Source organism: Cherax quadricarinatus, chromosome 78 (assembly GCF_038502225.1).
Source record: "Cherax quadricarinatus isolate ZL_2023a chromosome 78, ASM3850222v1, whole genome shotgun sequence".
In the NCBI taxonomy this organism is placed as follows: domain Eukaryota; kingdom Metazoa; phylum Arthropoda; class Malacostraca; order Decapoda; family Parastacidae; genus Cherax; species Cherax quadricarinatus.
In genome coordinates this window covers 19,042,676-19,054,230 of record NC_091369.1, presented here as the reverse complement: position 1 = coordinate 19,054,230, position 11,555 = coordinate 19,042,676, and the positions used below count along the sequence as shown (strand labels likewise).

The 11,555-nt window shown below is 42.2% G+C and overlaps 2 protein-coding genes across 2 annotated transcripts in view; both read left to right on the top strand.

Annotated features, from left to right (window-relative positions):
* Positions 1 to 11,555, top strand: part of LOC128701484 (methyltransferase-like protein 25B) — a gene marked incomplete at its 5' end in the record, with an annotated part of 360,140 nt that overhangs the window by 266,155 nt on the left and 82,430 nt on the right.
* The window catches only part of LOC128701481 (sialin), a 185,207-nt gene that overhangs the window by 162,165 nt on the left and 11,487 nt on the right, over positions 1 to 11,555 (top strand). Inside the window, exon 12 of the mRNA XM_053795175.2 lies at positions 5,122 to 5,207. Within this exon, the coding sequence (XP_053651150.2) occupies positions 5,122 to 5,207 (86 nt within the window). The remainder of the gene's footprint in view (positions 1 to 5,121; positions 5,208 to 11,555) is intronic.

Sequence of the window (11,555 nt, the reverse complement as noted above, 5' to 3'; positions counted from 1 at the left end):
TGAGTACAATATTCATCTCCCACAGCTTGAGTACAGTATTCATCTCCCACAGCTTGAGTACAGTATTCATCTCCCACAGCTTGAGTACAGTGTTCATCTCCCACAGCTTTAGTACAGTATTCATCTCCCACAGCTTGAGTACAGTATTCATCTCCCACAGCTTGAGTACAGTATTCATCTCCCACAGCTTGAGTACAGTATTCATCACCCACAGCTTGAGTACAGTATTCATCTCCCACAGCTTGAGTACAGTAATCATCTCCCACAGCTTGAGTACAGTATTCATCTCCCACAGCTTGAGTACAGTATTCATCTCTCATAGCTTGATTACAGCATTCATCTCCACAGTTTGAGTACAGTATTCATCACCCACAGTTTGAGTACAGTATTCATCTCCCACAGCTTGAGTACAGTATTCATCTCCCACAGCTTGAGTACAGTATTCATCTCCCACAGCTTGAGTACAATATTCATCTTCCACAGCTTGAGTACAGTAATTCTCTCCCACAGCTTGAGTACAGTATTCTTCTCCCACAGCTTGAGTACAGTATTCATCTCCCACAGCTTGAGTACAGTATTCATCTCCCACAGCTTGAGTACAGTATTTATCACCCACAGCTTGAGTACAGTATTCATCTCCCACAGCTTGAGTACAGTATTTATCTCCCACAGCTTGAGTACAGTATTCATCTCCCACAGCTTGAGTACAGTATTTATCTCCCACAGCTTGAGTACAGAATTCATCTCCCACAGCTTGAGTACAGTATTTATCTCCCACAGCTTGAGTATAGTATTCATCTCCCACAGCTTGAGTACAGTATTCATCTCCCACAGCTTGAGTACAGTATTTATCTCCCACAGCTTGAGTACAGTATTCATCTCCCACAGCTTGAGTACAGTATTTATCTCCCACAGCTTGAGTACAGTCTTCATCTCCCACAGCTTGAGTACAGTATTCATCTCCCGCAGCTTGAGTACAGTATTTATCTCCCACAGCTTGAGTACAGTATTCATCTCCCACAGCTTGAGTACAGTATTTATCTCCCACAGCTTGAGTACAGTATTCATCTCCCACAGCTTGAGTACAGTATTTATCTCCCACAGCTTGAGTACAGTATTCATTTCCCACAGCCTGAGTACAGTATTCATCTCCCACAGCTTGAGTACAGTATTCGTCTCCCACAGCTTGAGTACAGTATTCATCTCCCACAGCTTGAGTACAGTATTCATCTCCCACAGCTTGAGTACAGTATTCATCTCCCACAGCTTGAGTACAGTATTCATCTCCCACAGCTTGAGTACAGTGTTCATCTCCCACAGCTTTAGTACAGTATTCATCTCCCACAGCTTGAGTACAGTATTCATCTCCCACAGCTTGAGTACAGTATTCATCTCCCACGGCTTGAGTACAGTATTCATCATCCAAAGCTTGAGTACAGTATTCATCTCCCACAGCTTGAGTACAGTGTTCATCTCCCACAGCTTTAGTACAGTATTCATCTCCCACAGCTTGAGTACAGTATTCATCTCCCACAGCTTGAGTACAGTATTCATCTCCCACAGCTTGAGTACAGTATTCGTCTCCCACAGCTTGAGTACAGTATTCATCTCCCACAGCTTGAGTACAGTATTCATCTCCCACAACTTGAGTACAGTATTCATCTCTCATATCTTGATTACAGCATTCATCTCCCACAGTTTGAGTACAGTATTCATCACCCTCAATTTGAGTACAGTATTCATCTCCCACAGCTTGAGTACAGTATTCATCTCCCACAGCTTGAGTACAGTATTCATCTCCCACAGCTTGAGTACAGTGTTCATCTCCCACAGCTTTAGTACAGTATTCATCTCCCACAGCTTGAGTACAGTATTCATCTCCCACAGCTTGAGTACAGTATTCATCTCCCACGGCTTGAGTACAGTATTCATCACCCACAGCTTGAGTACAGTATTCATCTCCCACAGCTTGAGTACAGTATTCGTCTCCCACAGCTTGAGTACAGTATTCATCTCCCACAGCTTGAGTACAGTATTCATCTCCCACAACTTGAGTACAGTATTCATCTCTCATATCTTGATTACAGCATTCATCTCCCACAGTTTGAGTACAGTATTCATCACCCACAGTTTGAGTACAGTATTCATCTCCCACAGCTTGAGTACAGTATTCATCTCCCCCAGCTTGAGTACAGTATTCATCTCCCACAGCTTGAGTACAATATTCATCTTCCACAGCTTGAGTACAGTAATTCTCTCCCACAGCTTGACTACAGTATTCATCTCCCACAGCTTCAGTATAGTATTCATTTCCCACAGCTTGAGTGCAGTATTCATCTCCCACAGCTTGAATACAGTATTCATCTCCCACAGCTTGAGTACAGTATTCATCTCTTACAGCTTGAGTAAAGTATTCATCTCCCACAGCTTGAGTACAGTATTCATCTCCCGCTTCTTGAGTACAGTATTCATCTCCCACAACTTGAGTACAGTGTTCATTTCCCACAGCTTGAGTACAGTATTCGTCTCCCACAGCTTGAGTACAGTATTCATCTCCCACAGCTTGAGTAGAGTATTCATCTCCCAAAGCTTGAGTACAGTATTCATCTCCCACAGCTTGAGTACAGTATTCATCTCCCACAGCTTGATTACAGTGTTCATCTCCCACAGCTTGAGTACAGCATTCATCTCCCACAGCTTGAGTACAGTATTAACCTCCGTCAGCTTCTGTACAGTTGTCATCTTGTCCAGGTTAGTATAGTATTTATATTACCCAGCTTGAGTACAGCCGAAGTTCTCTCCGGTAGCTTGAGTACAGTACTCTCCCACAGCTTGAGTACTGTACTCCTCCCCAGGTAGAGTACTCTACTACCCAGCTTGAGAAACAGTCGTGGTTGTCTCCTCCAGCTGAAATACAGTACTCTCCCCAGTTTGAGCACAATACTCCTCCCCAGCTTGAGCAGAGTCGTGGTTGTCTCTGCCAGCTGGAGTACATCACTTTCCCCCAGCTTGAGTGCAAAACTTCTCCCAAGCTTGAGTACTGTTCTGTCCCCCTGCTTGAGTATACTACTCCCAAGCTTGACTACAGTCGTGGTTGTCTCCGACAGCTTAAGTACACTACTCCCCAGCTTCAGTACACTCTTGTTACGCAGAAAGGTGGGATACCTGGGATCTAGAGCCTTGTCTAAGGGCAAAGGTAAAAGTTACACATATCTCAAGCATAAACAGGCCACCCAGGGCTATCCTAGTCAAAACAGAAAGCCCTAAACCAGTATGTGTTACTTCAATGGGTTGGTTAACAGAGGGTTAGGCAAAAATCCTAGTTCGGAAAATATATCTATTTATTCAACATAACACTATATACACACTCTAGAAACACCATCTATTTTCTATCCTAAACGCCCAAATGACGGTACACAAGAAACAGCTGGTTGGCAGTCCAGTAACCATAACACTCGGCCTAGTCAGCGCCAGGTCGTCACTACTCCAATACCAACCCCATTTCTTATTTCGTCACTCATCCCTCAGCACCCTGACCATGTCAGAGCCTAGGTGAGCATACAGGTAAGCTATAGAAGAGCCTATGGCTTGAGTTAGCTAAACAAAAGGAGTACACAACTACAAACTTTGCTTAAATACACAGCATCTCCGACGCCAGCCCCCAAGCCATGCTGACTCCAGGTGACTGCCCCAAGCCACGCTTACCCTGCGTACCTAAACTTAGCTTAAGGATGATTTGAATAGACTGATGCAATGGTCGGAGAAGTGGCAGATGCAGTTTAATATTGACAAATGCAAAGTTCTAAATGTTGGACAGTTAAATAATCATGCCACATATAAACTAAATAATGTAGATCTTAATACTACTGATTGCGAAAAGGATTTAGGAGTTCTGGTTAGCAGTAATCTAAAACCAAGACAACAGTGCATTAGTGTTCACAATAAAGCTAACAGTATTCTTGGCTTCATATCTAGAAGTATAAATAATAGAAGTCCTCAGGTTGTTCTTCAACTCTATATATCCTTGGTTAGGCCTCATTTAGACTATGCTGCTCAGTTCTGGTCACCGTATTACAGAATGGATATAAATGCTCTGGAAAACGTATAGAGGAGGATGACAAAGATGATCCCATGTATCAGAAATCTTCCCTATGAGGATAGACTGAGGGCCCTGAATCTGCACTCTCTCGAAAGGCGTAGAATTAGGGGAATATGATCGAGGTGTATAAATGGAAAACAGGAATAAATAAAGGGGATGTAAATAGCATGCTGAAAATTTCCAGCCAAGACAGGACTCGCAGCAATGGTTTCAAGTTGGAAAAATTCAGATTCAGGAAGAATATAGGAAAGCACTGGTTTGGTAACAGAGTTGTGGATGAGTGGAGCAAACTCCCGAGTACAGTTATTCAGGCTAAAACGTTGTGTAGTTTTAAAAATAGGTTAGATAAATACATGAGTGAGTGTGGGTCAGTGTGAGTTGGACCTGACTAACTTGTGCTGCTGGATCTGGTGCAGTGCTCCATCCTTGAGTGGAGATGACCAGGCTGGGTGGGTCATTGGCCTAATCCGGGGGGGAACATGGACCTGCTCCGCATGGGTCAGTAGGCCTGTTGCAGTGTTCCTTCTTTTTAATGTTCTTATGTTCTTATTTTCTTAAATACACAGCATCTCCGACGCCAGCCTCCACACCATGCTGACTCCACGTGACTCCTCCCAGCCACTCTTACCCCGCGTGCCCAAACACAGTTGGAAAATAAATACCTAGCAGGATTTCATTATAATTACAGTTAGAGTACTTTACAGTGCCCCCAAATGCACATTATGAATTATAAAATTATTCTTTACAAATATAACATTCATTCAATTATGGCACACTTCTCCACTATATGTACATTACAATGTTATGCAGAACCCTGCATAACAACTTCCCAGCTTGAGTATACTACTTCCCAGTTTGAGTATACTACTTCCCAGCTTGAAGTAGTATACTATAAGTAGTATACCCTGCTAGAGTACACTACTCCCCAGCTTAAGTACACTACTCCCCAGCTTGAGTACAGTGCTCCCGAGCTTGTGTACACTACTCCCCAGCTTAAGTACAGTGATTGTTGTCTCCTCCAGGTACACTGACTGGTCTCAGCAACACTTGTGCCAACGTTGTCTCAGTCATCGTTCCCATTGTGGTGGGCAGCCTCACACAGAACCAGGTAAGTACCACTATACTCTTGTTGTTATTGTGGTGGGCAGCCTCACACAGAACCAGGTAAGTACCACTATACTCTTGTTGTTATTGTGGTGGGCAGCCTCACACAGAACCAGGTAAGTGCCACTATACTCTTGTTGTTATTGTGGTGGGCAGCCTCACACAGAACCAGGTAAGTGCCACTATACTCTTGTTATTATTGTGGTGGGCAGCCTCACACAGAACCAGGTAAGTGCCACTATACTCTTGTTATTATTGTGGTGGGCAGCCTCACACAGAACCAGGTAAGTGCCACTATACTCTTGTTATTATTGTGGTGGGCAGCCTCACCCAGAACCAGGTAAGTACCACTACGTTGTTATTGTGGTGGGCAGCCTCACACAGAACCAGGTAAGTACCACTATACTCTTGTTATTATTGTGGTGGGCAGCCTCACACAGAACCAGGTAAGTGCCACTATACTCTTGTTATTATTGTGGTGGGCAGCCTCACCCAGAACCAGGTAAGTGCCACTATACTCTTGTTATTATTGTGGTGGGCAGCCTCACACAGAACCAGGTAAGTGCCACTATACTCTTGTTATTATTGTGGTGGGCAGCCTCACCCAGAACCAGGTAAGTACCACTATACTCTTGTTATTATTGTGGTGGGCAGCCTCACCCAGAACCAGGTAAGTACCACTATACTCTTGTTATTATTGTGGTGGGCAGCCTCACCCAGAACCAGGTAAGTACCACTACGTTCCTAAGTATTATTATTATTATTATTATTATTATTATTATTATTATTATTATTATTATTATTATTATTACTACTACTATTAAATTATTTGATTATTATTATTATTATTATTATTATTATTATTATTATTATTATTACTGCATTTATTATCTTTATTGTTACTATAAATATTAGCATTATTACTATTATCTATATTATTATTATTATTATTATTACTATTATTATTATTATTATTATTATTATTGTATATTTATTCTTATTATTATTATTACTATTATTATTAACATTGTTACATTTATTATTATTGTTATTATTATAATTATCATAGTTATAATTATAATTATTATTATAGTTATAATTATTATTATTATTTTTTTTATTAATAATAATAATATTATTATTATTATTATTATTATTATTATTATTATTATTATTATTATGTATTCCAGAAATGGCTCTGTTAATTAAGGTGTCGCCAGAATTTTTACTTCTTCATTAAAACATTTAATTACCTAATGAAATTTCGTTTGAGTTTGGGAAAAAAATTAAAGTTGTGAAATAATGAAAGAAAAACTGAATATCTGTATTCCGTGGGATTACTGGAGAATGCCTCTTCAGACTGGATTGAAATTTTTAGTGGTAAGAAGGTTTGTTCCAGAGCGCAAGGTTGGCCTTGTTATTGGACTTCATAAGTATCATTTTCTAGTGTTATTAACAGTGACAATGATCTGTTTCAAAATATTAACAACGCTACGTTCCATAAGCTGGATAATTCCGCTTAAGATTATTCCGTAGACTTGATAATTTATAATTTTACTGAAATTATTAATAAAAAATTGGAATCATAAAGTCAGATCAGTTTCTGGAGAATGAATTTTGTCACTGAGTTCCTGGAAGTGCATTACTATTGTGGTTCCAGCATCCTGGAAGTGCATTACTATTGTGGTTCCAGCATCCTGGAAGTGCATTACTATTGTGGTTCCAGCATCCTGGAAGTGCATTACTATTGTGGTTCCAGCATCCTGGAAGTGCATTATTATTGTGGTTCCAGCATCCTGGAAGTGCATTACTATTGTGGTTCCAGCATCCTGGAAGTGCATTACTATTGTGGTTCCAGCATCCTGGAAGTGCATTACTATTGTGGTTCCAGCATCCTGGAAGTGCATTATTATTGTCGTTCCAGCATCCTGGAAGTGCATTACTATTGTGGTTCCAGCATCCTGGAAGTGCATTACTATTGTGGTTCCAGCATCCTGGAAGTGCATTATTATTGTCGTTCCAGCATCCTGGAAGTGCATTACTATTGTGGTTCCAGCATCCTGGAAGTGCATTACTATTGTGGTTCCAGCATCCTGGAAGTGCATTACTATTGTGGTTCCAGCATCCTGGAAGTGCATTGCTATTGTGGTTCCAGCATCCTGGAAGTGCATTATTATTATGGTTCCAGCATCCTGGAAGTGCATTACTATTGTGGCTCCAGCATCCTGGCAGTGCATTGCTTTTGTGGTTCCAGCATCCTGGAAGAGCATTACTATTGTGGCTCCAGCATCCTGGAAGTGCATTACTATTGTGGTTCCAGCATCCTGGAAGTGCATTACTATTGGGGTTCCAGCATCCTGGAAGTGCATTACTATTGTGGTTCCAGCATCCTGGAAGTGCATTACTATTGTGGTTCCAGCATTATGGAAGTGCATTACCATTGTGGCTCCAGCATCCTGAAAGTGCATTGCTATTGTGGTTCCAGCATCCTGGAAGTGCATTACAATTGTAATTCCAGCATCCTGGAAGTGCATTACTATTGTGGCTCCAGCATCCTGGCAGTGCATTGCTTTTGTGGTTCCAGCATCCTGGAAGAGCATTACTATTGTGGCTCCAGCATCCTGGAAGTGCATTACTATTGTGGTTCCAGCATCCTGGAAGTGCATTACTATTGGGGTTCCAGCATCCTGGAAGTGCATTACTACTGTGGTTCCAGCATCCTGGAAGTGCATTACTATTGCGGCTCCAGTATCCCGGAAGTGCATTACTATTGTAATTCCAGCATCCAGGAAGTGCATTACTATTGTGGCTCCAGCATCCTGGAAGTGCATTGCTATTGTGGTTCCAGCATCCTGGAAGTGAATAGCTATTGTAGTTCCAGCATCCTGGAAGTGGATTACTATTGTGGTTCCAGCATCCTGGAAGTGCATTACTATTGGGGTTCCAGCATCCTGGAAGTGCATTACTATTGTGGTTCCAGCATCCTGGAAGTGCATTACTATTGCGGCTCCAGTATCCCGGAAGTGCATTACTATTGTAATTCCAGCATCCTGGAAGTGCATTACTATTGTGGCTCCAGCATCCTGGAAGTGCATTGCTATTGTGGTTCCAGCATCCTGGAAGTGAATAGCTATTGTAGTTCCAGCATCCTGGAAGTGCATTACTATTGTGGTTCCAGCATCCTGGAAGTGCATTACTATTGCAGTTCCAACATCTTTGAAGTGCATTACTATTGTGGTTCCAGCATCCAGGAAGTGCATTGCTATTGCGGTTCCAGCATCTTGGAAGTGCATTACAACTGTGGTTCCAGCATCCTGGAAGTGCATTACTACTGTGTTTCCAGCATCCTGGAAGTGCATAACTATTGTGGTTTCAGCATCCTGGAAGTGCATTACTATTGTGGTTCCAACATCCTGGAAGTGCATTACTATTGTGGTTCCAGCATCTTGGAAGCGCATTACTGCTGTGGTTCCAGCATCCTGGAAGTGCATTACTATTGTGGTTCCATCATCCGGGAAGTGCATTACTACTGTGGTTCCAGCATCCTGGAAGTGCATTACTATTGTAGTTTCAGCATCCTGGAAGTGAATTACTATTGGGGCTCCAGCATCCTGGAAGTGCATTGCTATTGTGGTTCCAGCATCCTGGAAGTGAATTGCTATTGTAGTTCCAGGATCCTGGAAGTGCGTTACTATTGTGGTTCCAGCATCCAGGAAGTGCATTACTATTGTGGCTCCAGCATCTTGGAAGTGCATTACAATTGTGGTTCCAGCATCCTGGAAGTGCATTACTACTGTGGTTCCAGCATCCTGGAAGTGCATTACTATTGTGGTTCCAGCATCCTGGAAGTGCATAACTATTTTGGTTCCAGCATCTTGCAAGCGCATTACTGCTGTGGTTCCAGTATCCTGGAAGTGCATTACTATTGTGGTTCCAGCATCCTGGAAGTGTATTACTACTGTGGTTCCAGTATCCTGGAAGTGCTCACATTCCTGGCAGAACTTTCCGTAGCGGAGCTTCCAGCCTTCAAAAAAGTTGCCTCGTGAGTCGTCCAGAACAGAGGTTCATGTTTGTAGATGCTCATCTGTCAGTTTTATGTAGGAAATAAAGAAATTTTAGTTGCCGTTAAAACACGTTAAATATATTTATGACTGTTATGACTGCTTCTTGTAAATGACTTAAGTATTTTAATAACAAATTGGCTAGAGAATGACTCTTCTGGTCGGCTTCAACCACTCAGGTGTTGGTGGATCTTAACTGGAAGTAATATTTTTTACGGCACTTGGGTTTGGCAAGTGCCAGTTTGTCAATTCTATGAAAACTTCAAAACGAACTTTCTTTATAAAAGAAACCATACCCCCGGCCGGGATTGAACCCGCGGTCATAGAGTCTCAAAACTCCAGCCCGTCGCGCTAGCCACTAGACCAGCTAGCCACAATAAGATTCATCCAACTAGGTATATTTCTACACCATAGGAAAGTTAGCACAGGCACCTCTGTGACCACAAATGCAAGTTTTTACAGACGAATCTCCAGCTAGCGTGGCCGTGACGAACTCTAGCTCAAGTCCCTTCACTGCCGTCAACATGACTCAAGAAATCGTAATGACACGATTGCAAATAAACCATACCCCCGGCCGGGATTGAACCCGCGGTCATAGAGTCTCAAAACTCCAGCCCGTCGCGTTAGCCACTAGACATGACACGATTGCAAATAAACCATACCCCCGGCCGTGAAGGGACTTGAGCTAGAGTTCGTCACGGCCACGCTAGCTGGAGATTCGTCTGTAAAAACTTGCATTTGTGGTCACAGAGGTGCCTGTGCTAACTTTCCTATGGTGTAGAAATATACCTAGTTGGATGAATCTTATTGTGGCTAGCTGGTCTAGTGGCTAACGCGACGGGCTGGAGTTTTGAGACTCTATGACCGCGGGTTCAATCCCGGCCAGGGGTATGGTTTATTTGCAATCGTGTCATTACGATTTCTTGAGTCATGTTGACGTTTTATAAAAGAACCTGAAAGGGGCTGAGTCTAAAGATGACCATCCACTGGAGGTTTTGGTCATCTGACAGAGGCCTTCCACTGGCTTCCCAGTCCACACCTTTAAAAAATAAGGTTATAGGAACATGAAATCAAATATTTCGTCATAGAAAATAATTAACAAATTTCAGTGGAAAGGAACTGTAAAAAAAAATGAGAAATATTGAAAAAAAAAAGTTTCAAAAATTTTTTCAATTTTCTGGAACTTAATGAGCCATTAAAAACATGTGAGAGAGCAGCACATTGCCAGCCACAGTGTTCTCACCTACTATCACTTACTCTGGAACTTAGTGAACCATTGCTAGGAACAGTGTTCTCACCTATCATCACTTACTCTGGAACTTAGTGAACCATTGCTAGGCTCAGTGTTCTCACCTACTATCACTTACTCTGGAACTTAGTGAACCATTGCTAGGAACAGTGTTCTCACCTACTATCACTTACTCTGGAACTTAGTGAACCATTGCTAGGAACAGTGTTCTCACCTACCATCACTTACTCTGGAACTTAGTGAACCATTGCTAGGAACAGTGTTCTCACCTACCATCACTTACTCTGGAACTTAGTGAACCATTGCTAGGCTCAGTGTTCTCACCTACTATCACTTACTCTGGAACTTAGTGAACCATTGCTAGGCTCAGTGTTCTCACCTACTATCACTTACTCTGGAACTTAGTGAACCATTGCTAGGAACAGTGTTCTCACCTACCATCACTTACTCTGGAACTTAGTGAACCATTGCTAGGAACAGTGTTCTCACCTACTATCACTTACTCTGGAACTTAGTGAACCATTGCTAGGAACAGTGTTCTCACCTACTATCACTTACTCTGGAACTTAGTGAACCATTGCTAGGAACAGTGTTCTCACCTACTATCACTTACTCTGGAACTTAGTGAACCATTGCTAGGAACAGTGTTCTCACCTACCATCACTTACTCTGGAACTTAGTGAACCATTGCTAGGAACAGTGTTCTCACCTACTATCACTTACTCTGGAACTTAGTGAACCATTGCTAGGAACAGTGTTCTCACCTACTATCACTTACTCTGGAACTTAGTGAACCATTGCTAGGCTCAGTGTTCTCACCTACCATCACTTACTCTGGAACTTAGTGAACCATTGCTAGGAACAGTGTTCTCACCTACCATCACTTACTCTGGAACTTAGTGAACCATTGCTAGGAACAGTGTTCTCACCTACTATCACTTACTCTGGAACTTAGTGAACCATTGCTAGGAACAGTGTTCTCACCTACTATCACTTACTCTGGAACTTAGTGAACCATTGCTAGGAACAGTGTTCTCACCTA